Below are 26,175 nucleotides of genomic sequence, written 5' to 3'. Positions count from 1 at the left end.
GCTGTGGGGCTCCCAACCCACAGTGCTGCAGGGCCAGAGGAAAAATAACCCCAGGGTTGGGAGAAAAGAGCCTGGGGGGAGCTTGGGGCAGGGCTGTGTGGTGCCATCCTGTAATGCACCCCACCCTGTGAGACCCCAATGAGGAGAGGAATGAGAAAAGCAAATGCTCCCCCCCCTCTCCACATCCCCTGCCCGGGAACAGGGAGGCTGTGCCCTGCAGGGCCAAGCACGGCGCAGGCTGGGCTGCGGTTGCTGCACCGAAGAGCTGAGAGCCCAGAAAACCTTTTTGCTCATCAAAGTTTAATTTCATAAAGAGCAGGGAGGAAGCCACAAGCTCTCTGCGCCCGGTGGAGCTGGGGGGAAGCGGGCAGGACACGGCGCTGCCTGTCCCTGCGGTGGGGATGGGGGGTGAAGGAGGGCAATGCTGTGATGCTCACGGTGAGAGAACTGAGCTGATGGTGGAGGAGTCATTGCTGCTCAGTCACCTGCAGTGATGGAGCCCAGAGGGGTCCTGGTGGTCCCGTCCACAGTATCCCCGTGTTGCTCCCAGGGTGTTGGAGGCTGTGGGTGATGCTCCATATGGCCTTGAAGCGCTGCCCTAGAAACAGCGGTGAACCTGGCAAGGAGGTGTAAAAATGGGTATTTTTGGGGTGTGACTTCACACCACCTCTACCCGAGGCACCTGGAGGCAGCTGTGTGGGTCAGAGCCCGCAGTGTTCTCAGGGCTGAGGGCTCTCCCTGAGCTTTGTGGGGTGAGGATGAGGGTGGGATGTGGTGACTCCGGCTCTGGGCAGCCTTGGGATGCTGATAAGGGGTTCTGGCAGCACAGAACCTGGGGACAATACTGGGCAGGGAATCTCAGGGCCACAGGGACACAGTGACTGGGAGCACTTGGGTGTCCCCCAGGAGAGCATCCTCATTGTGAAGCAAACCCAAGCAGTGTCAGTGTGTCACCATGCACAGTGTGCGCACAGCACCCACAGGCAATGCCCCCCAGCCCCGAGGAGCTGCCACCAACCGGCCGACACCAGGAGCTTTGTTTGCAAAGTGCAATCCCGGGGCTTAGCAGCATTCGGTATCAACGACGGTTATTAACTGCAGATTATGTCTTTAAAAGCGCTTTGGTGGAGCAGCAGGCGGCAGCGGGCTGGCGAGGTGCCGGCACTGATTGTCACGATCGCTTGACGTCCTCAGGGTGGGACATGGCAGGTGCCACCTCAACGTATCCCCCAACCCGGCCCCCGCTGGAGGGGGCTGAGCTCTAATTTAGGATCAGTGCAACAAGTGGGGGCACCGAGCATCATCGTCCCCTCCCTCACGGCTGGAGAGGCTGTGGGTAGTCCTTCTTTGGGTGGCCTAATGGTGGGGATAGGGGATGAGTCGTCCCATGTCTCAGTGCCAGAAGTGTGGTCGGTGCCATCACAGCTCCGGATGTCACTGCTGGGTCCGATCTCTCAAATCCATCCCTTATCCCCCGTACCATCCCCACTCACGGCATCTCCATGGAAACCCACAGCCCCGCGCCTGCAATCAGAGGGGGCCACTTTTAGGAATATTATTTTTACTGATGACAAATGATGGAGGTGCTGACGGAGGAACGCCCGCGCCCGGCATCACCTCCCCAGCGGCCGTCCTTTCCTTTCCGGAGCCTTCCCATCCCACTTAGGGTTCGGCACGTGCTGGTCTGGTGGCAGATGCGGGACAAGGCAGATAGAATGGGGAATCTTCTTTGCGCAGATTAGGATTGTGGGGCTATTAAGCCGAAAATGCTCCATTTGGTGCAGAAAGCTCCTTTTCCCTTTAATAGCACGCTGCCTGGCTGCTGCTCGCCTCCCTGCTGGCAGGGTGAGGGCTTTGGCAAGCGATGCTTTGCGATGCTCCCGTTGGGTTTGTAGGGCCGCGACCTCCTGGCTCCGAGCACCCACAGCTGTTTGTGCTGGAATGGATGGCAATGGATCTTAGCCCCTCGGTGGGCTCCAGTAGATGGCATCCCCTTGGTATGGTGATGTGGGCACAGAGGATGCTCTCCGTGCACCCAGGTCCCAGCGCCGAGCGGTACCCGAGGGCACCTGGATCCCGATTTCCAGTCCCACAGCCATTGTTTCCTGGGGAGGAGGAGAGGCAGCAGTGGGTTCGACTGCGAGCTGGCAGAGCTCCGTATGGAGGCAGCCCTGCAAACGGAGGGGAGGTGCCAGTGCAGCTCCGCCAGCCCCGTGCCGCACTTGGGAGCCGCGGATCTCTCCTGCTGCGTTCGTACGGAGGCTCCGCTCATGCACGCTGCATCCCTGCAACCAGCACCAGCCAAGGGGTGCAAACCCTTTCACATCACTTGGTGCTTTTTGGGCTCTTCCATGGCCCAGATGAGCTCTCACCCATGAAAGAATGCTCGGCACCGCTTGGGGCTGCGCTGGCAATAGGGGCAGAGCCCTCCCTGACCACAGTATAGCCTCAAGGGGAAGACCCCAGAGCCACCACTCTTGCAGATATAGCACATCCCATAGTGCTGGGTCTGTAGTGCTGGACCAAACGCAGCACAGCCTCTGCCCATAGCCCCTCTGCAGGGGTCTGCGGGGTGGTTTTGCTAACAAGAGCGCCCTATTATAATTTCAATGGGATTATAGAAAAAAAAACCCCACACAACAAAATAGTCCTCACACAAATGACTCCGCAGTGCCTCTGCCAGGGCCTAAGATCTGCTGCTATCTATTTTTTAATAATTGAGGGTAATAAATATGTATTTCTCTCTCCTTTTTCTCCGTGCTCTGCAGCTTGTCAGCTCCCTGCGTCTCTTCCTCTGATCAGACCGCATCTTTGCTGAGCGGGAAAAAGGGGAAAAAAAAAAGAAAGAAAGAAAGAAAGAAAGGGGAGGGAGGGGGGAAAAAAAGGGAAAAAAAAGATCCTTTAAGCAAAAAGGATTAAAGCCTTGAAAGTAGGTCTGCCCGAGCTGGCTGTGCTTTCCCTGCTCTCGTCCAGTGTATCCGGGGAATGGAGTAATGGGGCAAAGGGGCTCTGCCCTATGGGTAGGGATGGGGCAAGTTGGGTAAAGCCTTCTGTAAGTGGTTCTGTTTCAACGATGTATCTTCCCTTGGGTTTTTTTTTCTTCCTTTGTGTCAGGGGATGTTTATGTGGGGATGGTGAGCGGGGGCTGTGGGCTGTGGGGACCCCTCCTGGTGCCATCCTGGAGCTGTGGCCCCGAGGCTGCAGCGGGCGCGGGGCGGAGGAGGCACGGAGCTGGTGTGAAGGAGGCAGCTATTTATAGCTTCCCCTCCGCTTTTGTTCCTTTTCCAGCAGAGCTCCTCTCGAAATAGAAACGCGACGGTCGGGCGGCCGCTGGGGTGGGGGGCTCAGACCCAGAGGGTCACCCCATAGGGTGATGCCATTGGGGTGAGCATCATCCCCCACTGTGTCTCTTGGGATGGGGATGGGGTGTGCTAGGGGTGGGAGCAGCCTCGCTGCGGTGATGCTGATGGCCTCAAACTGAGGGTGATGGGATGGGGATAGGAGAATGGAACCCGTGGGGTGCAATGGGTGCAGCTCCATGGGGTCCCCACCTCATCTCAGCCGTTGCCTCTGCTCTTCTCGCAGCATCTGACTGCACCCTCCCTCCCTCCTCTGATCAATAGAGCTGGGGGAAAAAAAAACAAAACAAAACAAAACAAAGTAAATATTTAATACGATCCAGGGAGCCGCGCAGAACGCTCTCCCCCCCCCTCTGCCTCGTCTGTCTCCTCTGCCAGCCTCTCGCAGCAGCTCCCCAGCCCTAATGAGCCTGAGTGCAGCAGGGATCGATGGCCGAGGCAACCTCTGCACACGGACTGGGCCTCCATGTCCTCCCCCCATATACAGTGCCAGAGCTGGGGCTGAGCCCTCCTGTTCCCCCACCCCAGCTCATCCTCCTCCTGCTCTTCTTTTCTCCCTGGTTCATTCCCTTGGGATTCCAGGGCTGATGAAGGCTCTGTTGCTCCATTGGAGTCATCCCATGCCCTGTTGTCTGGGGCCTTCTTCAGATGCAGGAGGGGGCTGGGGTTGCTGCTGCAAGCTCCTTGGATATGTGGACATGGAGCCCATGCGGACTCTGGGCACCCTCAGAGAAGGCACCAGCTTTCTGCACGGTGCCAAAGTGCAGTGTTGTATATGGGGTGACCAGACTTCCTTCCTCCTACTTCTCTGATCCCATCCTAGTGCACCCAATCACATCTCATTTCATCTTGTCCCATTCCATCCCATCCTGTTCCATCCTGGATATGTCCCACTCAGCCCCTAAAAAAGCACTTTTTTGTTGTTGTTCCAGATGCATGTCCACGTGGTGTAGTGCATCCCAGCTCCTGCCTAAAAGTGGGTCAGAGCCAAATGCTAACAGCAATTGGGCTCTGGTGGCATTGTGGACAGTGGGAGCCACCAAAGGGGATATGGCATCAGTAGGTGTGCAGGGCTGAGCCTCCTCTGTGTTCTTCCCATCCTATAACATATTTGAGGAGGGGAAGCACCACTCCAGGAGGGGCACAGGGGATAGAGAAATCAAGTAGGCTTTGTGATCAACAAAAAGGAGATCACCTTGCTGTGCTCATCCTGCCTGGCACAGGGTTGGAATCACCTTCCCAGGCTCATTCTGGTTGGCATGGGGATGGGAGCGGTGAGAAACCCCAAGACGCATTACTTAGGGCTGATGATTGGATTTCAGAGTGGACACAGGTGGAAAACAACCTAGGAGTCTCCTGGGGACTGTGCCGGGTCTCCAAGGTGACACTCAGCATCTCGTCACCCCTTAGGGATCTGCAGATGGGGCTAGGGCCAGGGCCAGGGTGGTGCTGTGGACCCAGCATCACAGGTACGTGCTGATGGCAAGGTGCCGAGGAAGTTTTGCAGCAGCATTAGAAAATGTTGACATGTTTTTTGAAACAATTTCAGATCTGATATCTGCGCCAGATTGAGTTTGTAACCAGCTTTATTGTTTAAGCCTGCTGGGATTTCATCAAAGGCGTCTGCTGTTTACCCAGAACCATTTCATTGGAGAAAACAGCAAACAGACCTGCATTTCTATCTGATTTCACTTTTTCCTTTTCCTCCTGAATTTAAGTGCTTGTGAAAAGCATGGCTGATAAGGCAGAGCAATGTGGATAAATCCTGAGGATGGGCTCAGCAGTGGCTTGCCAGCTGCTCTGTGCTCATTACCAGCACATGGGCACAGGAGCAGCAGCTCTTGGGCACATGGAGATCTTGCTGTCCCCATCCAGTTTTGGATCTCCCCCCTTGTTTCTCAGGGTGGAATGTCTTGGGATCCCTCCTGACTTTGCTCCCACTTTCAGCATAACTTTAGATTTAAGCTACAGAGGAGAAAACATCCATCTCCACAAGCAGTGGCAAGGGCTGGAGATGTGCTCAGTGATACCGACAAGGCTCACCAAAGCAAGGCAGCAGATAAAGATGAAGGAGAAGCAGGACCAGAAAGGGGCCTGGAGCAAATCTCATTTATCCTCCCCACACTTGCATTCTCTGGGCTCTGTGTGATAGACAGGAGAGAAGTGGCTGGAAAAAGCCAAAAAATAGGATTTTTTAAGGTGCTGCAAGTCTCCCTGTTGCCAAACCCAAGAAGTTTTTGAGATGCTGTGCCCTGCGCACCCTTCCCAGTGCTAGTCACTGGGTGCTCCTCATGACCAGCCATCACCAGGGTTGCTTTTCTCCAGGGTTCAGGAGTTTTGTTTCAGAATGGCCTCAACACCTTCTCCTGGCCTTTGGGACCAGGAAGGGTAGCCAGCAGCTTAGTGCCAGGGATTGGTCCCATGGCTGATGCTGCAATTTTGGGCAATAATGTGTTCCTGGGCAAACACCCCTACCCCACTGACATCTCCTGTCCATCCCAGGGCCAACAGCTCCTTGCACTGAGGGCTTGTCTGTGATATCCATCACACCTGCACAGTGACAATGTAATTTTTATCTGCAGTTGTTTATTTCTCAGACAGAACTACTTGTAAATTCCAGGAAGAATATATATCCCCGCGCGTGACAGTTCCAGCACACGGCGATTAATCTGCCCTCTTAAGACCAGAATGCAAAAGTGTCACTCCTCCATGGGGCTGGTGGCCATGTGCCCACTAACCCTTGGCATAGGATCCCAACCATGCAGTGAGGTCACCTCTTCCTCCTTCAGCTCTGGATGCCACTTGTTATCTCCCCTCCTTGGGAAAGGATTGGCTCCAGCTCTTCCTGTAGGTTTATGGAATTTTTTCTTCTTTTGTTATTATTATTAATATTATTATTAGTATTATTCCTTGCCGCTGCTGCTCTGTGGTGCCCCAGATACTGAAAGTGCTGAGGGTATGTGTTTGCTGCAGGTCCTGAAGGTTTGCTGTGAGAGGAGGATGGAGATGGAGAGGGGATACGGGGGGTGTCCAGGTGGGGGACAGAGCATCCATCAGCACCAAGGACAGCTTTAGCACCATGGAGAGCAGTTGGTAATGTCCCTTAGAGTCACCAGCGCTGGGCTGGTGGGCAGGAGAAACTATGGACACAGGGCTGGGCACAGGTTTGTCCTCAGGATCCTGCCCAGAATAGGGAATGGGGTGTAAATCTTTACCCACAGTCCCGCCGGCAACACCCCGCGTGCCATAAAGCTGCTTATTTACAACCGCCTGCTCCAGAGCAGCTGGGAAGCGAAGCGCGTCATTTTCCAGAGAGAGCAAAAAATGCTGCATATTTCAGTGTCTTTTGAATTTTTTAGGTTTCCCTGAACTGTGCTAATGGGTTGGCTGTGGAGGGGGGAGGCGGGGGCCCAGCCCAACTCCCGGCCTGCTTTGCTGCTCCGAAGCGCGGCCATGACTGCATTGCTGCTCTTAAAATATTCAGTGCAGTTGGCCACGATTTCACAGCGGGTCAAAGCGCGCCGAGTTAGCAAGAGGAGGGAAGGTGTGACAACGAGATTAACCCCAGCCCCGCAGTCCCACTGCACTCGGCAGGCTGAGCACGCCGTGCTGCGGCCGCTGCATCCCGGGAGGCAGAGAGAGCCCAGGGGAACGGGCACCTGAAATGCTTTGAGTCATGCTGTGAATGTGGCACCACCTCCAAAATGCTGCAAAGCAACTATGGGAGTATCCTTGGGATGGTTGAGTATATCAAAGAGGGCTGAGCATCCTTGGGATGGTTGAGCATTCCAAAGAGGGCTGATTATCCCCTGGGCTCCAGCAACCTTCCCAATTAGGGATGCTGCCCTCCTTGCTGGCTCGGTGCCCCATTCCACTGGGCTCAGGGCTGTGAATGTCCCTTGGGCATCCCAGATGCCATGGGTGCTCTTGCACCCCAATGTGTCGTGCTTCCCAGGCACTGCACAAACATTAGTTAATGCTAATGATGGAGCAGCAGATTTATGATTCAAAAGAGCAGCAGTTGGAATCCAGAGGGGATTGCGGACGGGGATTTAATAATTCTGTGATTGGCCCTGAGTTTGTTCTGCTGTAGCTGGCATATCTGTGAGGGCTTCAGCACTCTTTTGAAGGCAGTTCAGTCTGCAGCATGTGGTATGGAGCAGAGCAATGATGGAGTAGGGTTGGTAGAAGGGTGTCTGTGGCGTCCAGAGGGTGAACATGACTTCTTGGAGGAGTATGCTGTGTTGACCTGTATATAAGAGCCAAGGGGGTTAGATTCAACATCCTTGCCAAAATCAGGTGGATGCAGTTTCATATTGCATTACACAATGCCAATAAATAAATAAATAAAGCATGGATTCTCACATGGAAATCCCCAAAATCTCTTCTTCAAGGGACACATTTATTCCCTTGTCCCATTCAGGGGGACCAGAGGTTCCCCCTGAGATGTTTCCCTGGGTGCCCTGTACACCCAACACTGTCACTGAGCAAAGCAGCACCCAGCTTGGTGGGGCTGTGCCTTAATTCTGCCTGATCCCCGCTCATGTAGTGGCAGATGTTCTCATTATCCATTTAAACATATAATCCTGCCCCGAATCCTGCTAAGCTCCTGGCCTTGCTGGTACCTCGTGGCAGTGCGTTCCACAGGTTAATTACGCATCGCTCATTAACCACTGAGCAGAGGGTGACCCATGAGTGGGGGGTACCAACCCCAGCTTGGGTGTAGATAATTCCTGACCAGAGCTACCTGGCCCCAAAATGAGCCTTAAAATGAGCCTTGTCCTTGTTTGGCATCATCCTAAACCGTGGTCTATGGACTCCGAGTGGAGAGCTACCACTTCACGGAGATCCCATCCTACCTGGACGAGAGCAAGCAAAGCGGGAGGAGGAGTGAGGCAGAGAGGGAAAAATCACATGTTGTTTTTAAAAGGCATTTTTGAGTGAATGCTGAATAGGGTTTGGGAAAATTGCCTTAAAGGCCTGTTCTCTGCAGGGACGGCGCTTTTCATGGAGCACAAGTATTTTGAAACTTAATTGCACATTTGCACGGGCTAGTGTTTTTATTTCTCTCAGGTCTCCGAGGTGGTCTTTGAAGATTGCTGTCTCTCTGTAATGGTTTTCTTTATCTCAAATAAATTCCACACACCTGCGAGGTGGAGCTGCTTGAAAGAAATGATGTCGAAATTGGCTCTCGATTTAATAAATCTGCAAATGAAGCTGGAATGCAGGGAGACGACACGGCTGGCTGCGCTTCTCCCCCCTTCTCCCCATTTATCCTCTCCCTTCCTCCCCTGCTCTGCCGCACCATCTCTCTTTGATCCTTTGATGTGGACCATGGGGATGCTCTCCGTTCTCAGGGATGCTCTGGATGTTGCATCTCCACCATGCCCCAACACCAATGGCCACATCACCATGAGCTGCATGCCAACAATCAAACCTCTTCTTCAGTCCCCTGCCTCTACAATGTCCACATGAGCCTCCTATATAATTTTTTCCAGCTATGATTTTGGGTTTTGTTGATGCTTTTTGAATACTAAGGCACGCCATGGCTCTCCAGCTTGTAAGGTGGACAATGAGCTTGGTGTTGCATTGGAAGCATTGTACTGAGGAAGTGTCTGTGGCACAGTTCAGTGTCTCTGAGCTGTGCCTCTGCAGCAAGGAGAAACAAATCCCTTTATGGCCCAGGCAGAGCACGCTCCGGGCAGTCCCGTCTGTCAGCAGAGAGAAATGGACAGCCACAGAAGTACACAGACAGGTTAATGGCAGCCGCAGATGCACTACAGCACACAATTGGATTTTGCCTCCTCATTTCTCAAGGAATCAGCAGCTCTTTCTTGCTCAGAAACCCACAGCAGGACTTGGGCACTTTCAAGGCTGGGACCATGGGAAGGACCGAAGCCCCCAGATACTGCAATTCCACAAGAGCAGGAAGCCCAGGTCCACACATACAAAGCGCCCAGCAACTCTATTTTATTGGAGCCTTTCCTTTTGCTTTTCAGCACTCTTACGTTTGCTACCAGGAATAAGAAGCCTACACAGCTCTGCTGCCTCCAACCACTACCAGATCCTGGGCTCAGACTATATCCCAAGCTGTCTTCCCTTCCAAAGCCCAAACCTCACACGTTTAATTGTTGACCTTGTAGATGCTTTCACGTAAAGCAACCGCTTTCCCATTTCTCTTCTCTTCTTTTTCGATTGATTGTGTACCTCCGCACTTATCTCTCTGAGTGTCTGTCAAAGTTTTTATGTTGCACGCATCACCATGGTACCTGAACACCTTGGCAGAGCAGAAAAGTGCCTCCCCATTATGCAAACCCTCCCCAAGTTTTAGTCACGCTTGCTGGTTCATAATGTCAGTTGGGAAGCAGCACTTCAGCTCCTTCTTCCTTGCTTCTTGCACTTCTTGGGCTTAAATAAAAGCACCTTAGATTCTTCTCATACTGCAGCTTCTTGGCCTCTTTTGTCTTTGTGCTGAAGCACAAGGGGCTGGGAGATTGTGGGGCTCCTGCTCCCTCTCCAGCAGTGCAGGATTGGGAGCATCCTGCCCCTTCCCCATCTCCTTTGCCTTCTCCTTCCCCTTCCCCTCTCATTTGAAAGGAGGTTGTTGCAAGGCTGAAGTAGGATGAGAGGTAATGGCCTCAAGTTGAACAAAAGTAGGTTCAGGTTGGATACTGGGAACAATTTCTACTCCAAAGACTGGTGATGCAGTGGCACAGCTGCCCAGGGAAGGAGGGGGTCCCTGTCCCTGGGCTGTTCCAGAGCCATGGAGTTGTGGCACTGAGGGACGTGGTCAGTGGGCATGGTGGGGTGGGTTGGGGTTGGACATGGTGATCTTAGAGATGTTTCTCAACCTGAATGATTCCATGATTCTTTCTCCTTCTCCTTGCCTTCTTTCCCCTTCCCTTTCCCCTTCCCCCTTTTCTGCCCCTTTTCAACCCCAAACCCACACTCAAATCCTATTGCATTCTAACTCCATAACAGAGCCACATAACCATTTCCCAAGGACATTGGGACACCCATTCCCAACCCCATGATGCTGTCTCCCTCCCTACCTGCTGGCATAGGTGGCTGAAGGCTCACCACTGATAGCGACAGCTCCTCTCGCCACCCGCGACATCAGCTGCGCCCTTGATTGAATTATGGGACTGCAATCCGCTTCCCTCCTGGCTGCGGTGCGCACGGCGTGAGGCTTAGATGGTGAACCCGAGCGCCTTAATTCAATAAGAAGCAGGCAGGCAGTGAGCTCAGATAGCTACTGGGATTTCTCCTTCTACCCAGCTTGCAATGCACTGATTTATACTGGGGTGCCCGGATGATGCCCAGTGCTGCCTGCAGGTTCTGTTTCCATCAGTATCTGCTCTTTCTCTTAAGCAGGAATTCAGTGTTTCCATCCTAAAACTCATGGGGGACGAGGAGGGATTTGGTGTTGTTACAGTTGGTGCCGGTGCTCATTGATTTTGGTGGGGATGCAGTGATGGGAAGCAGAGGATCCTGTCCTCCCAGCCATTAGGAATTCACAGTTTCTACCCCAAAGCTCTCGGGGCAACCTTTGGGGTAAGGAGAGATCTGGTGTTGTTTCAGTCAATGCCACTCCTTGTTGCTTTGCCCTTTGATTTTGGTGGGGATGCAGTGATGGGGAACAGAGGATCCTCCCAGCTGCTGTAAGGCAGGAGGTGGCAATGAGCTAAAAGTCGCAATTAGTAAAGGGCTCACAACGAGAAGGTTCTGTGGGAAGAGAGAGAGAGAGAGAGGTGCTAAATGAAACCTGAAAGGTTATTCCAAAACGAGGCAGCAGCCTTTCCAGCCCTGATCGCTTCCCTGGGAGCTGGGGGATGAGCTCTGGGAAGGGAAGGGATGGAAGGAGAGGAGCAGTGTGGGTGAGGGGGGGGCTCAGACACCCGCACGGCACCGGGAGGGGGGGGCGGCTGCTCCATGCCCTCTCTGGGAGCGAGACGGCATGAGGAAATTTTGCAGCAATTTCTTTGTAACTGCACCAGAATGAGGCAAATGGGAGCTCGGCACTTACTGGAGTGAAAAATATCACTGGGGAATCAAAGAGGGGAGGGAGGGAGGGCCGGTGCTCCCTGATACCAGACTGGGGGATGCAATACCAGACAGTGGGATGCTCATCCAAGCACTGAGCTGGGAGTGCCGACCTCCCCCACCAGGGCTGTGATGTAATTGTAAGGATGGGGTGAAGAGACCCCAGTGTGACCATAGAGCAGCAAATGTGGGGTGTGGGTTCAGCCCAACCAATACAAAGCAAAGGGAGTGGAGTGCAGCAGCCTGAGCTGGAGCAGCAGCAAGGAAAGGCGATTTGTTTCCTATTGAAAGGAGGGTTTAACTGATCAGAAAAGCATGGAGAAATGACAGGAGGGGAGAGCTTGGGGTGGTGACACAAAGATGCTGCCCCATCCCACCCTGACATCACGGAGATGCAAGAGCTCTGTGCACATGGAAATCATTTAATTCTATGGGATTGCTCTGAAATATTGGGGCTGTGGCACATATGGGTGTCCCAGCAGGGCTGGGTTGGGGGACTCCCACACTCCCTCCACTGCCTTCCAAGCAGGGTGGGGGGGGTTAAACACCTTTTATGTTGCACCTCAAATGATGAAAGTCTCCAAAATGGGACTAACAAAGACAAGTTGTGCTTCAGAACAAAAAAAAAAGACACAAAAGTACAAAGGCTGTCATAGGAATTAGGAATAAATTACATCAGCAGCAATCAGATGGGGAGTGAAAAGTCAGAATGGAGTTGCTCCCTCTTCCCCGTTTCCAGCTGAAATGACTGGGCCCTGAATTTAGCCAGAATGGGGTAGGATGAAAGGCAGTGCCTGACAACACGTTTCAAAGCCTCTGGGAGCCTCTGGAGGAGAATGTGACCACTTGGATGGCGAACTGGAGCCCCTCAGTTTTAATGAGCATCTCATCGCCTTCCTTTATCCATGTGCCAAGATCTTCCCTTGTTCAAGAAGCGTGAGACTATTTCTGCTGCATGCAATTTGTTTTAACTTTTGCAAAACGTGCATTTAAGCAACACGACGGGAGGAGGCTGAGGGTAAAGCACTCCTGTCATTTAATAGGTGCCAGCGTGCTGCTTGCTGCTTGTCCCTCTCCCTGCAGCGCTGGGGATGGCTGGGATGGGGCTGCTGCTGGTTTGGCATCGTCATCCCAGACACAACCACAGCACCGATAGGGCTGCAGCCCCAGAGCCATCCCGAGGGTCTCCTCTGGGACAGGGCTGTGTGTTTTAGGAAAAGAGCAGCGGAGCAGCAGTGAGCAGCACTGATTTCCCAAAGGCTGAATCCCCCCTGACTGCTTTGCTCAGTGTCCCAGCAGGATGCTGGCAAGCTGGGAGGGGAGAAAGGGATGTTTGCTCATCACACGAGGATCAGGGTTGCATTCAAACCCTTCCAACCACTGCGAGTGGTCATGCCATGCTCTATGTGAGGCCACCCCATGAATCCACATCATCTTCTTCAGCTTAGCATCTCCAAAAAATGGGCATGGCTGCAACCCAGCATCCCCATCTACCCCCATCATCCCCATCCACCTCATCTTCTTCCCCAGGTGCATGTTTTCATCACGCGGCTGCATCCCTATGTCCCCAGCCAGTGATATCTCTCCCCACCAGCATTGCTGCTGCGAGTTATAGCTGCCTGCTTCAGGAACAGCTGTTCCTGGAGAGGTTCCGGCATCACCGGCACAGCAGTGCATGTGTGCCAGCACACATGTTCATCCCTCCCCACCACTTCCTTCTTCGGATGCTGCTACAATTCCTTTCATTACATCCCTAATACAACTCCCTTCTCTTGGAGGAAATGGATTGCAGGGGCTCTGATGCCCTATTGCTCATGGGGATGCACTGCCGTGGATGGCTTTGTGCCAATCCCGAGCCTCCATACATCTCGCAGTAACCATTATTACCTAGCAAGGAAGGGATCGTAGCGGGATTTATAATGGCTTACAGAGGAACAGGCTCTGATTAGCTTGAAGGAGGGGACTGGAGTCACATGCAGGGTGTACGTGGCCCCACAGCCACAATGGGGTCCTGCTAGGCACTGAAGGATGCTTCCAGGCACGGGGGAAGCTAAAACATCACCTTTGGTTTTTCAATATGGTCCTAAGTCAGTGCGAAATCACTGGAGCCAGTGGTTCCCATTCACATTCAGGGGATTTTAGTGACTTTGAGGGCAGGATGAGGGCAGGATCCAGCCCTGGCAATGGGTAGGGGCACAGTGGGGCCATTTACACTCCTTTGCTTTTATCACCAAGCTTTTCACGAGCTTTCTGCCAGCAAACAAAGTTGAGTGTGAAGCAGAAGTCCCATAGACCTCTGCTCATCCCATGGGAATGGCTCAGTGTCACGCACCCGCCCCAAATGGAGACCAGAGGCCTGGGAAACGGTGCTGTGCCCCCATTGGGACTGGAAGAGAGCGACCTGAGGCTGTCCAGCTCGGAATGACGCCATCGTTTTATTTTTATGGGTAGAAAATGTGACAGAGCCGAGTGCTTTGATGCCCGCCCGCCAGCCTCTTTCCCCCCTGCTGCCGGCGGAATGATGTGCTGCTGAAAGGGGGAGAAGGCGCAGCGCCGGCTCCAATTTGCCCTCCTCTCCACAAAACGCAAGGACATGCAGTAAGTGGGAAAAGCGCAGAAAGACTGAGAAAGGGATGAAAGGCAGAGTCTGCGGCACGGCGAGTAATTGGCTCGCGGAGCTCGGTGGCACAGGACGCGGCTGAGGTCGGGACGTCGGTGGGATCGTGCCTTTGTCGAGGCGATACTCTACCTACAAGCTGTGTTGGCACCCCGCAGATGGGCTGCTGGCTTTGTGCCTCTATCCGGCTATGGAAATCTGCCCCAAAGCTTCGCTCTGTGCACAGAGAGCAGGCAGCAGAGCGAGCACCCAGAGCCTGGGCAGCTGTCGCTTTCCTCCTGGGTCTCCTGTTTGCTCTCTTCTGGCTGCGTTTCCAGTCCTAAATAAACCCTTCGCAGGTCCGAGCCAGCTGCTGGCAAAGGGAAGGAGAGGGTGAATCTGCTTTCTCTGCGCATTAGCTTGTTCAGTATCTGATACTGATCTGGTTTGTGCTAATCTTGGGTGGTTTTTGTCATTTCATCTGCAGTTGTCTCGCTGTGGAGTGCCGCCGAGATCTTGGTAGCCGCTCTTTTCCAAAGGATGCTGTCCTTATTACGCCTGTGAATGAGCTATTTTGCATTTTTGTGAATGGGAAGGAAAACTTGTCACCTCGGGACAAAAAGGGAGTAGAAGCATCTGATGATCCCCTGAGAGCCTCAGACAATCCACTAAGCTTAAGTCATCCTCTATTTCTCTCTCCCTGGGGGCAATTGTAATTAGCAGTCCCTTCTCAAGGACCTAAGGAGCTCCCTGTCCTCTGCCAGTTCACCTCCTTGCACTTGGCCTCTGGTGTGGCCGAGGGTTGAGCTGGCAAAGCTTCCACCATGCTGGCACACCAAAAATCTCACAATAACCATACATGGTTGACTGGATGAATCCATTTGGTCACATCATCCTACTGAAAATCTCAGAGTGATTGTGCTTGATGGACTGGGTGCATCCCCTTGGCCATGCAAGCACATTGAAAATCCCAAGTAACCACACTTAGTTGACTGAGTGGCCATGCCATGCCATGCACTTGGCGATGCCATCCTACTGGAAATGCAATAGCCATGCTTGATGGACTGGGCACATTTCTATCTATAGATGTCCCTGTTCGTTGCAGGGAAGTTGGACTAGGTGACATTTAAAGGTCCCTTCCAACCCAACAATTCTGTGATCCCCTTGGACACACTGTTCTAGCCCAGAGAAGCAGAAGCATCATCAGCTTCTACTATCAACAACAGGCAAGACCTGACGACTCCATCACCCATCTGCAAGCCAAGGGAGGCCTCTTCTATGCATCAGCCTCAGGATGGTCTAAGTGACACTGTGGGACCTTTGCATGCAAAGGGACAAGGCACGGAACTGAAGCCATGAGCCTTGTGTATGGAGGGCATCACTGCAGAGGGAGCAATACGGTAAAGTGGGGTTAAGTAGAGCAGATTACATGCGGAAACATGCTCTACATTCCCTCTGCTTCTGCATAGATCAGTCCTGAAATGAGCATTTAAATTAAACAAGTTTCTATATCCGACTTTCCAATCCCACAGCCGCTCTCACCGTTGGCTTCCTTTCTTCAGCTCGAGCAGAGCGGGGAGGAGATGAAGCCATGGAGAGGAGTGCTAATTAAACAGGGACTTCCACATTAGGGTACAAATCCTCTGGACCAGCAGAAACCCTGCCAGTTTCTGTATTTATTTATTATTTTTCAGTACAATTGTAATTTCCAGCGGTGCCTCCAGCACAGGGAGAGAGTTCAGGGGCTGCTCTCGGAGAGGATTAGCGTGCTGGAAGCATTATTGCTTTCCTTCGCTGTGAATTCAGGAGCGATTCCCTGATGGCTGTACTCTATATAGAAGTGAATCGGTGCTAATTTGTTTTTGAGGATCACACATCCACCAACACGTGAAAGACAATCCTGCCTCTCGATGTATATTTCGAGTTGGTGCTACAGCAAACAACGGAAAATAAGGAAGAAAACGAAGCCAGACCTCCCTCGCCCAGAAAGCCAGAGCTGGAAATGAGCGGACGTTGAGATTTCTGAGCTTGAGCCGCCCCTTGTTGAGAGCTTTGGCTCAGCTCTGTGCCTGTGGCGGATGGGCAGAGGGAACAGAGCATCTCTGGCTGGTCCTGGCTTTCTGCAGGCATAGAAAGCCTAAGGGACGCCGTGTCGGACAGGATGTCAAAGAGACGAAGCATAAAAGGCTCTCTTCTTGGCAATCCATTGGTTGGGGTTTTTTTTTGTTTGTTTTGATGCTGATTTTTTTTTCCTTTTAAATCATCCTCAAGTTTAACTGTGAGAGAGGAATAAATGGCTAAATGGACTAATTGAATCTGCAGAGCCCAGGGGCCACACACCTGGCGGGCCAGCAGCCGCCCCGCCACCCGCATCCCTCCCTCTGTCTGCGTGATTCAGAGGGACGAGGTCCATGGGGAGGGATCAGCCCCGGCTGAAATGGAAGACAAAGCTATTGTTTCAAACAGAGTTATTGATTTTTACATTATTACACTATGAAATTTATGGTCTGGTTTCAAACTGCAATAGGAGTTAATGATCACGATCCAGAAACTTCCAGGTGACCTTGGTCTCGACTTTGGTGGTGGAAGGGGAATAGCTCCATATATTGGGTCAGCAAAAGTCAAATAAACCTGCAGTGTCTTAAAAGACTTCATTTTGGGGTTCCACTGACCCAAGCTCTGCACTAAGCTTTGGCTCACAGTGAGCTCCAGGCTGTTTGGCAACAGCAGTGCAGGCAGCAGTAACTGGATCTCACCAACTCCAAACAAACACCACTTCTGCTGATAAGAGTAGATGTGGTACTGGGGACATAGTAGGCATGGTGAGGATGGGCTGGAGTTGGACTTGGTGATCTTAGAGGTTTTTTCCAATTGTAATGATTCATTGAGTTGGTATGGTGGGGGTGGTTTGAAGCTTGGACTTGATGATCCTGGTGGTCTTTTCCAGCCTTAACAATTCTATGATTCTATGATTCTGTGATTAGAACCATGAGGTTCCAGCATGCCCAAAAAACACTGGGATGGGAAGTAACAAGGCAAGAGGAACCTCAACAGCATGGAGAGCTGCTGCACGTAAAGGGCATGGCCACTTCCACCACCAACATGGTTTAATGGGCATGGCAGGGATGGGTTGAGGTTGCACTTCTGGTCTTGGAGGTCTTTCCCAACCTTAATGATCCTATGATTCAAAGAGGGGTCATGGAGGCTAACAGAGGTCTATGCCATTCTCACAAGAGGCCCTGCTGTTGCAGAAGGTTTTTAGTATCCCCAGACTAAAGCCTTATCCTGACTTTTCTTTAAAAGATGCCTCCCAGTGCATCTTCTGGCAGCAGCCCCTTTCTGAAGCCTTCCCTATCAATATTCCCTTTGAATTCCCTTGCGTTCATCTCCACCTGGGAACACTTGCTGGCACAGAGATGGGGCTCCCAGCTGCAGGGGAAGGATTTCTCCTTGCAGTGCCTTCTCCCTGGAACATCCCCAGTCCTGCACCCCAGCTATAGCCATGTGATGCTGGTAGCCTACGAGCTCAGCTTCTGCCTCGGAGGTCATAATTGCCATTAAATCACAGCTTGCCTAACCAAATTATGCAAAACCGAAATTATCTCCAATGATTTTTATGTTGCTGAAATGTTCCAGAACTGCTGGGGTGATGGCTGGGGGATTGGGAGCAGCTGTCACTCCATCAGAAACCATAACTCCAAACAGCTGGGATCTGTCAGTTATTTATGACACTGTTTGCAAAAAAAAAGAAAAGAAATAATAATAATAATAATAAAAAAATGAGGGTAGTGGATGGGTGGTTGTTGTTCTCTGGCTATAAGGCTGTTCTATTGCATGCCGATGCTGGAGGGAGCAAAGGCAATGGGGATGCCAATGGAGTGCTTTGCGCAGAGGCTGGAAGTGAAGCTGTTGCTCGCCGGGGGAATTTGGTCTTTGTCGCAGTCAGGGATGGTTTGTTTATTGCAAGAGGGAAAAAAACACACACAGGAAAAAAATAGGCAGCTCCCAACCACAAGTCTGACACTGCTGTGTCGAACTGTCCCAGACCTGAACTGTGCTCTCAGCTCGCGCCCCGTAGCTATCTGTGCTCAGGCATTGCCTTTCACTGTCCTTCAGCTGGTGCATGGAATAATGAACACTTGAGGCTCCTTTTCCACCCCAAAACAATTTGTCATGGTGAGAAAGTTTGTTCCTGAAGTAGGGGTGAAAGGGAATTTTATCACAGTTGCATACAGCACCAAGAGCATTGTTTGAGCCTGATTCATGGAGAAAGGTTGGGTGGATGATGGCAATTCCTGCCATCAAAAAAGGGAGTAAGAAGTGTGAAACAAAGAACTGTGTGATGGTTGGGTTATCCAATGAGAATCCTCCCCAGATGCATCCTACTCTGGTTTGCCCAATGTAGGGGGTGGCTGAGAGTTAACTGGTGATGGTGGTGGCTCCTCAGAATTATATTTATCCTCATGGAAGGACTCAGCCCATGAAAGTGGTTGCTATTGGTTAGGAGAAGGATAGAAGTTTCAAAATGTGTTTTCCCCTTGTGCGACAGTTGTATCATTGGGGCCCAGTGGTGACTTAGAAAGCACCTTTGAAAGGTGTGGGTGCAAATGGGGCAGGAAGGTCTGTCTGTCTGTGGGTGGTGCTACACAAGGTGAGAATTTGGCCTCAGAGGAGTGAGTGATGAGTGAGCTTCTGCCTCTTTGATAACACAGAGTGCGAACAGAAGGCAGATGCTTTGTCCCCACTTGTAGCTTGCTCTGGTTAAGTATTATTATTTATATTATGTAGTAGCTATACATAGTGTTTTATGGCGGTAAAGACCCATAAATCAGCAGCCAGAAGATGAGGGCTTTGCTCTAAAGAGCTTATAAATCTAACAGCCTGAGCAGAACCGGTAATGGACGGAGCGAGCAGTCGGACAAGTTGCGTGGAGACAGGAGCTAAGATTGGGCTCCCCAAGCAGATGGCGGTTTAGGAGAGATTTGAGAGAGCTCCATCCCAAAGAGCAGATCCTGCTGGGGGAGCAGCAACCGTGACCCACATAGCAGAGAGGTGAAATGTGGGGCTGGAGGCGACCCACCAGGGCCAGTCCTAGCTCTTGTCTTAGCTCCCAGCTCCAAGCTGGGGACTTCTGATGGAAATAAGCGGCCCTGCTCCTTCAGCAAAGTGTTAAAATGCTGGAATGCCGGGTACCAGCATCTCTGCTGCTGCATTGGAGTGTTGCTGTATCTGGATGAACTCGCTGTCTCTGGGCGTCTGCATTCTTCTGGCCGTTTCAGCTCTTGCACAAATGAAGGCTTCACGCTAAATGCATTACGCTGTATAACAATTAATCCCGCGCTGCATATAGAAAGTCCTTACTCATCAATAATGCATTCAGGAGGAGTGATTTTCACTCTCAGTAATAAGGCTAAGACAATGGAAACAAGCAGGTAATGGGGAACATTTATAACGATGTTAATCTAATAACGGGCATAATGCTGTTAAAAGTAAGACTGCAAACTGGACACATCCAAAGATAAATTATTTCAAGCATTCATTAACTAATGCCTAATTAATGCCCAATTAGAGAGATGCTGCATGGGAAATGATTTGGACAGCCCGATGAATTCATTCCCATCACTAAAACCTGAGCCGGGAGGCTGCAGGAGGACAGCGGAGCCGGGTGACACAGCACGGCGGTGGGAGAATGCCGGCAGACAAACATGCCCATGTTGGTTTGATCCGTGTCGACAGAGCTTTGGTTCTGCTCACTTCACTGGCAGCTTTCCATTGGATTTTTACTTTTTGAAGCTCTCCCTCCCTGGTGAGCACCGCCGTGCACGCCTGTGACCCTCCATCTGCTGCACAGCCTTTACAAGATGCAGTCAAAAGGTTTGCACTGGGAAGAGCAAGCTTGACATGTTGGCTGGGATCAGACACTGGGAGAGCTCAGGGGTATCATCCGGGAGGGACAGCCCCACTGATGGCAGCTTCAGGGATCCAAATGGCCCCGGCTGCCTTAGCCATCACACTGCTGGTCCAGCAGCATTAGGTTTGCTCTATTCTTTGGTCTCATCCCCATATCAAAATGGTGACCAGACCTGGAGCATCTCATAGCAGTGTGCAGTTTGCAGGTTTGCAGACAATGGACTCATCCCTGATGGGACCACACGCCCTGAGGGGGATTCCTCTTTCCAAGCCCTGCTCACTACATTATCACTTCTTCTGAGCATCCCTCCTTTTTGTTTCCACATTCTCTTTGTCTCCAAACTGCAGTAGGAAGAAATCTTTGGACTTTCTCCCTACCATTATTCCTTTTGGAAGAGGAGAACCACCAGCAACACCCATCCCAAGGGAATCAACTCCTCTTCCATTGGCATTTCAGACATTAACTCGCAAATCTAATTAAAGAGATGGACTCGGTTTCCCCTGCCTTTTACCTCCAGAACCATTGGGGACCATGAAGCTCCATTCTCCCTTCCAACAGTGCAGCTCCGTGCTCCCCATACATCCCATCCATTGCTGAGCATCACTGGCAGCCTCCTGCCATCACCTCCTAGATGTGAAATTCAGGATGCTACGCGAGCCCTGCCCAGCTCCTCCTCCCACCAGTAATCCTGTTAGCCTGGCAACTATCGTGTCACGGAACAGCGCATAAAAACCGGCATTGGGAAGCAATATGTAATCTTCCAACCTGCTGCTCATAGCTGGGAGATGGTTTATTGATTCAGACTCTTGTGATTTGGTATTTGCAATAACAGACTCCGCATGTGGGAGATTGTCACCGTGCTTGTGCTTGGCAGGATTTTCCTAATAAATATAAAAGCTACACCACTCTTTGTGGCTCAGTGTGACTCAGGTGGAGTGAGGAACATGGAGCTGTCCTACCTTGGCAAAGGACATCTATGGGTTAAAAAGGAACAAGAAGAGCAGAAAGCAATTCTGCACCTATCTGCAACTGTAATCAGGATATCCCTGAGACAATGCTGTTCCTGAAGCCACATCTCAGAGGTGATTGGCTGGAAATGCAGGGCAGCCTAGGAGCAGTCTGGTCTGAATCACGGCCCCTTCCCCATAGCAAGTGAACGGAGACTGGAGAACATTCCCTTTCCTACACAGCAGTAGGAGTTATCGCAAATGAAGCACTCCTGACTACAGCCCTTTGCTGGCAGCAGTGCAAGAATGAGCCATCCCTCCCTGCAGCCTTCATTCCTGCAAGGCAGAGCCTGTAGAAAGCCTAAATCCCCATCTATATTTCTATCCCCATTGCTATCCCTATCCCAGCACAGGCTTGGCCCAACAGTTTGGCTTAGCAATGCTATTCTTTGGAAAAAGTATAGCAGTACAGTCAGAGGTGACTGCCTCTCCCTGCTAATTTATGAGAGCCCGAGTAACCAGTTTATCTAAAAACATGACAACTTTGCCTTGAAAGTGTGGGTCCAGATGGACAGGTCACCTGCTATTAGCTCCCCGGTAATAGATCTCCATCCCTGGCAGAAGGCGATGTGAACCACAGAGTTATATTTCAAACAACATTAATAAGAAACCAGTGAGGTGGTGTGTGTGTTTTTTTTCCACCTCCCACTCGTATTCAGCTGTAGGCGCTTGAAAAGAAGGACTGTAAAAGCCCAAGGGGTCCAGCACCACAGCCTGTCTTGTGGTAACAACATGGAGTAATTAGAGGTGAACTCCACTTCCACTCTTGTTTTTCAGATTATTACAAGCAAATCGCGGCGTGAGGACTCTGGGGTAGGATGGCACTGGCAGCTGTACGCTGCTCTCATTTTACTCCTTTCTCCCGTGAAGTCCAGAGGCAGAATTCATTAGACATGAGCAAATTTTGTGTGTAAGAGGGAAAGCAGATCCGGGAGGAAATCTGAATGAGAAATGACAGCCTGGTGCAATGAGTCTGAAAAGCCACTCCACGCAGAAGGAATTGCCTGAAAGCAGGCATGGTGCGAGGAGTGGGAGAGCGACGGGAGCTGGGCGGTGAGGCTGGCGCTGGGCGCTGAGCCGAGGAGGGATGATTGCTGCCTGCTCGCTTCCCTGCTCTGCAGCCAGAAAGCCCTGGCCACAGGCACGCTGTAGCACTGCCATAGGACATCCATTTAAAATACATCTGAGCACCAGCTTCCAAACTGGGCATTCGGTTCAGTCCGTCCCACCAAGTGTTGAAAGCTTGTTTCTGTAAATCACTGTGTTTGCAGGAGAATGTGCTGGTGCTAACAGGGCATGGGCGTAGGAACAGTGTGGAAAGCAGCCAGCTCTTCCCGGATTCATGGAATTGTAGAGTGGTTGGGTTAGAAGGGATCTTAAAACCCATCCAATTCCAACCCCTGCTGTAGGCTGGTTGCCCCCCAGCAGATCAGATCCATCCAATGTGACCTTGAGCACCTGCAGGGTGTCTTTATATGTGAGGAGCTGCAGCCTGCTGAGCATTCTCGTGGCCCTCCTCTGGACCCACTCCAACAGCTTCACATCCTTCTTGTGTTGTGTTGGGGGCTCCAGACCTGAGCACACTACTCCAGATGGGTCCTCATGAGAGCAGAGCAGAGTGGGACAAAGCCCCTCCCTGCCCTGCTGCCATCCCTCTGTTGGTGCACCCAGGATGCAGCTGACATCACACAAACACTGCTGGGTCACGTCAGGCTTCTCATCCACCAGAACCCCCAAGTCCTTCTTCTTATTGCTCTCCATGAGTTCTTCTCCCTGCCTGTACATCTACCTTGTGTTGCCCCAACCCTTGGGGTATGCTGCATGGTTACACGGCAAAGATGTAGTTTGTGGTGATTCACCAGGTGAATTTGGCACAAGGAGGTGGACAACACCCCACAGATGATGTTCAAACTGTTGCACACAGATAATTCACATGGGCTCTGTGTCCCCAAGGCTGGCCTGACACCACTCTCCCCTCTCTCCAAACAGGGGCCCTCGCGGAGCTGCTGCTGGTGCTGCTGGGGCTGAAGGTGCCTGGGGCTGCTGGCTGCCCCACTGACTGCGTCTGCTACCCTTCACCCATGACTGTCAGCTGCCAGGCCCACAACTTCGTCACCATCCCCGAGGGCATCCCCGAGGACAGCGAGCGGATCTTCCTGCAGAACAACCAGATCACCCTGCTGCTGCGGGGCCACTTCAGCCCCTCCATGGTCACCCTCTGGATCTACTCCAACAACATCACCTTCATCGACCCCAACACCTTTGAGGGGTTCGTCAACCTGGAAGAGCTGGACCTGGGGGACAACCGCTATCTGAGGGCTTTGGCAGCCAACACTTTCCAAGGGCTGGTGAAACTCCATGCCTTGTACCTGTACAAGTGCGGGCTGAGCTCCCTTCCCAGTGGGATTTTTGGTGGCCTCCACAACCTACAATACCTTTACCTGCAAGACAACCACATCGAGTTCCTCCAGGACGATATTTTTGTTGACTTGGTGAACCTCAGCCATCTTTTTCTCCATGGAAACAAGCTGTGGAGCCTCCACCAGAACACATTCCGGGGGTTAATAAACCTGGACAGGCTCCTCATCCATCAGAATCAGCTGCAGTGGATTCACAGGCGGGCGTTCCATGACCTCCGGCGACTGACCACCCTGTTCCTGTTCAACAACAGCCTCTCAGAGCTGCAGGGGGACTGCCTGGCCCACCTGGGGGCCCTTGAGTTCCTCAGGCTGAATGGAAACCCTTGGAGCTGCGACTGCAAGGCTCGCTCACTCTGGGAATGGCTGCACCGTTTCCGGGGCTCCAGTTCTAACGTCATCTGCGAATCCCCTGAGCGGATGCACGGCAAGGACCTCAAAGTGCTGAGGGTGGAAGATTTTAGGAACTGTTCAGGCTCGGAGTCGCTCCACCAGATCAAAACATTCTCAGCTACGGACAGAGGAGCCTCCAAAACCCACCATCCCCACCACTCCTCCAAGGAGAAGGGTGGTGAGAAGGGTTTGCACAGCAGCCATCCCGCAGCCCGGCCGGGACCTCGCCGCCCTGCCAAGAACTGCACCAGCCACAAAAACCGCAACCGAACCCTTAAGCCGGGATCACTGGGGCCACGCAAAAGCGGGCACGAGGTTCCCGACTACGTGCCTGACTATCAGCACAAATTCAGCTTCGGAGTCATTCCCACCGGGCTCCCGAAACGCAAAGGGAAGTGCACCCGGCGGACGCCCATCCGTGCGCCCAGTGGGGTGCAGCAGGCAGCGGGTGGCTGTGCAGGATTCATGACCTCGCGCCTGGTCTTTGTGCTGGTCTTGGCGGCCATCATGCGCTGAGCTTGGCCATGGCGGAGTGGATCTGCACTGCCACCCATCTACGAAGGACCAGAGTTTCTTTTCTTCTTCTTTTTTTGTACGTGGAGAAGTCTGCGGGTGCGGACTGCGGCGGGCGGGCGGATGGAAAGGTGTTAACATGCATTGCGGCCAACAGCCGAGCCCTGCACCATGAGACAAAGCCAACCTTACCCAACCGGATCGTGGGGACCGCCGGCAACGACAGCTGGACAGAATGGGAAACTGTAAATTCCCATTGAGTGATCCCATTGAGCAACCCTGCCGATGACCGAAAGGAACATAATTGCTGTAAAAACAATCACCAGTTAAGCCTACACTGTTTCTCTGAAAGTGAGTGTGTGGACACTTCTACTCGTTGTAATAAGGACATTGGTTCTCCCGTGTTTTAGCCCTTTTGGCTCCAACCCCACAGGCCAACTTTGGCTGGAAATCTCTTAGAAGACAATCTCAAAACCCTGAATATCTCAGGCACTACAGCAGAACAAGGCTTGCCTGCTGGGCTTGGAGTAGCCAACTACCAAAGGAAAGACTGGTTAGAGGTGGAATCATTAAAACACACAAAAAGAAATGAACCTAAAGGAACGAAGTACCTGCGAGGAGGTGCATTTTTTGTAACCGCATTCACACATCCGACAAACAAACCCAACTAATGCACAGGCCCTCCCCTCTCCTCAATTATCCATATGTATGTCTTATGATGTTTATAAACTATATGGAAACTATATCTTCAGAACTAAGGATTGTATTGTTGAATTTATAGCAGAACAGTATATCCTTTTCTCAAGACCACAATCGGCAGCAGTGCCTACAAATGCTGAAAGCCATCCGGCAGCCTCGGTGCGTGCGGGGGACCAATGTTCTTAGCAATTTAGAGCACTAAACTTTGGGAGGGGTGGGAGGGGGCTGTACGCAACGCAACAAAGACCATAGGCAGAGAGCCAGAGCTCACCCTTAGGTCCTGATTTCTGAGTGAGGGGAGAGAGAGGAGGCTTAGGAGCATCCAGTCCTGATGCTGTGGGGATGTGGGGGATGAGGGCTTCCAGCCACATTGGTTACGTGAGGACCTTTATAGCTGGACTAAGGTTTTCACTCAGGCAGCAGGTCTGTGGGCTGCAGGTGGCCCTGACAGTGTCAGGAGCAGGTTGGTTTGGTGGTTTTTTTTCTTACTAGGAACAGGTTATGGCATGGGGAGTTGGAGAAGTGGAAATTGCAGTGTGCACGGGACCTGCAAGTAGCACTGTGCCCAGTGCTTCTGGTCCACAGCAGGAAAGAAAATGGCCCCAGACAGCTGCAGGATGAGGTCATGGCTGGCTGAAGGATGGGGAGCAGACTTCACATTCCTCTTGGCCCTAAATAAGCCTCACATACGATGCTGTGGTGGGATATGCACACTGGGCTGTATGCACTCACTGGTCCAGAAGTGCTTGCCGGTCCGCCCTGCATTGGGGCCATGGCACAGCTGGCAGCAACAGGCAGTGTAGCCCACGGTGCTGCCCCAGTTCTGCAGTTGGTGTCAGTTCCTTGTCAGCGTGGATAATGGAGATAAAACACACTGAGGTTAACGCAACAAGGGAAATAAAAGTGATCTTGGATGAGAACTGGCTACTCTTCATTTCGTCCCAGCTCAGGGGGCACACTCTCAGCATGCAGCCCCTGGGCAAGAATACTGTTCATTGGAGCAGATGCTGTATGGATGAGCCCACACCACCCTGCCTAGGACCCCAAACTGGTCCTGGATTGGGAGGGGGCAATTACACAGCACCAGGTCCCCTGGAGGGGGCTGGAGATGCCCAGGGAAGCTCCATAGCCAAAGGTTGGGATACACCAAATGGAAGCAGAGGCTCAGGGGAACAGCAGGTGGGATTCAGGGAAGAAGAAGGGAGGGTTTGATCCATTGATCCCTCTCAGTTCCAGC

At 52.0% G+C, this 26,175-nt stretch overlaps 1 protein-coding gene across 1 annotated transcript in view; it reads left to right on the top strand.

The window, feature by feature from the left end:
- RTN4RL1 (reticulon 4 receptor like 1) overlaps positions 1-25,858 on the top strand; it is a 28,184-nt gene extending 2,326 nt beyond the window's left edge. Inside the window, exon 2 of the mRNA XM_015880997.2 lies at positions 22,906-25,858. Coding sequence (XP_015736483.1) covers positions 22,906-24,242 — 1,337 coding nt within the window. The 3' untranslated portion in view covers positions 24,243-25,858. The remainder of the gene's footprint in view (positions 1-22,905) is intronic.
- The last annotated feature ends 317 nt before the right edge of the window (positions 25,859-26,175 follow it).

This window comes from Coturnix japonica, chromosome 19 (assembly GCF_001577835.2).
Source record: "Coturnix japonica isolate 7356 chromosome 19, Coturnix japonica 2.1, whole genome shotgun sequence".
Lineage (NCBI taxonomy): Eukaryota > Metazoa > Chordata > Aves > Galliformes > Phasianidae > Coturnix > Coturnix japonica.
Note: the sequence above shows the minus strand (reverse complement) of the source record. Positions and strands in the feature narration are given on the sequence as shown.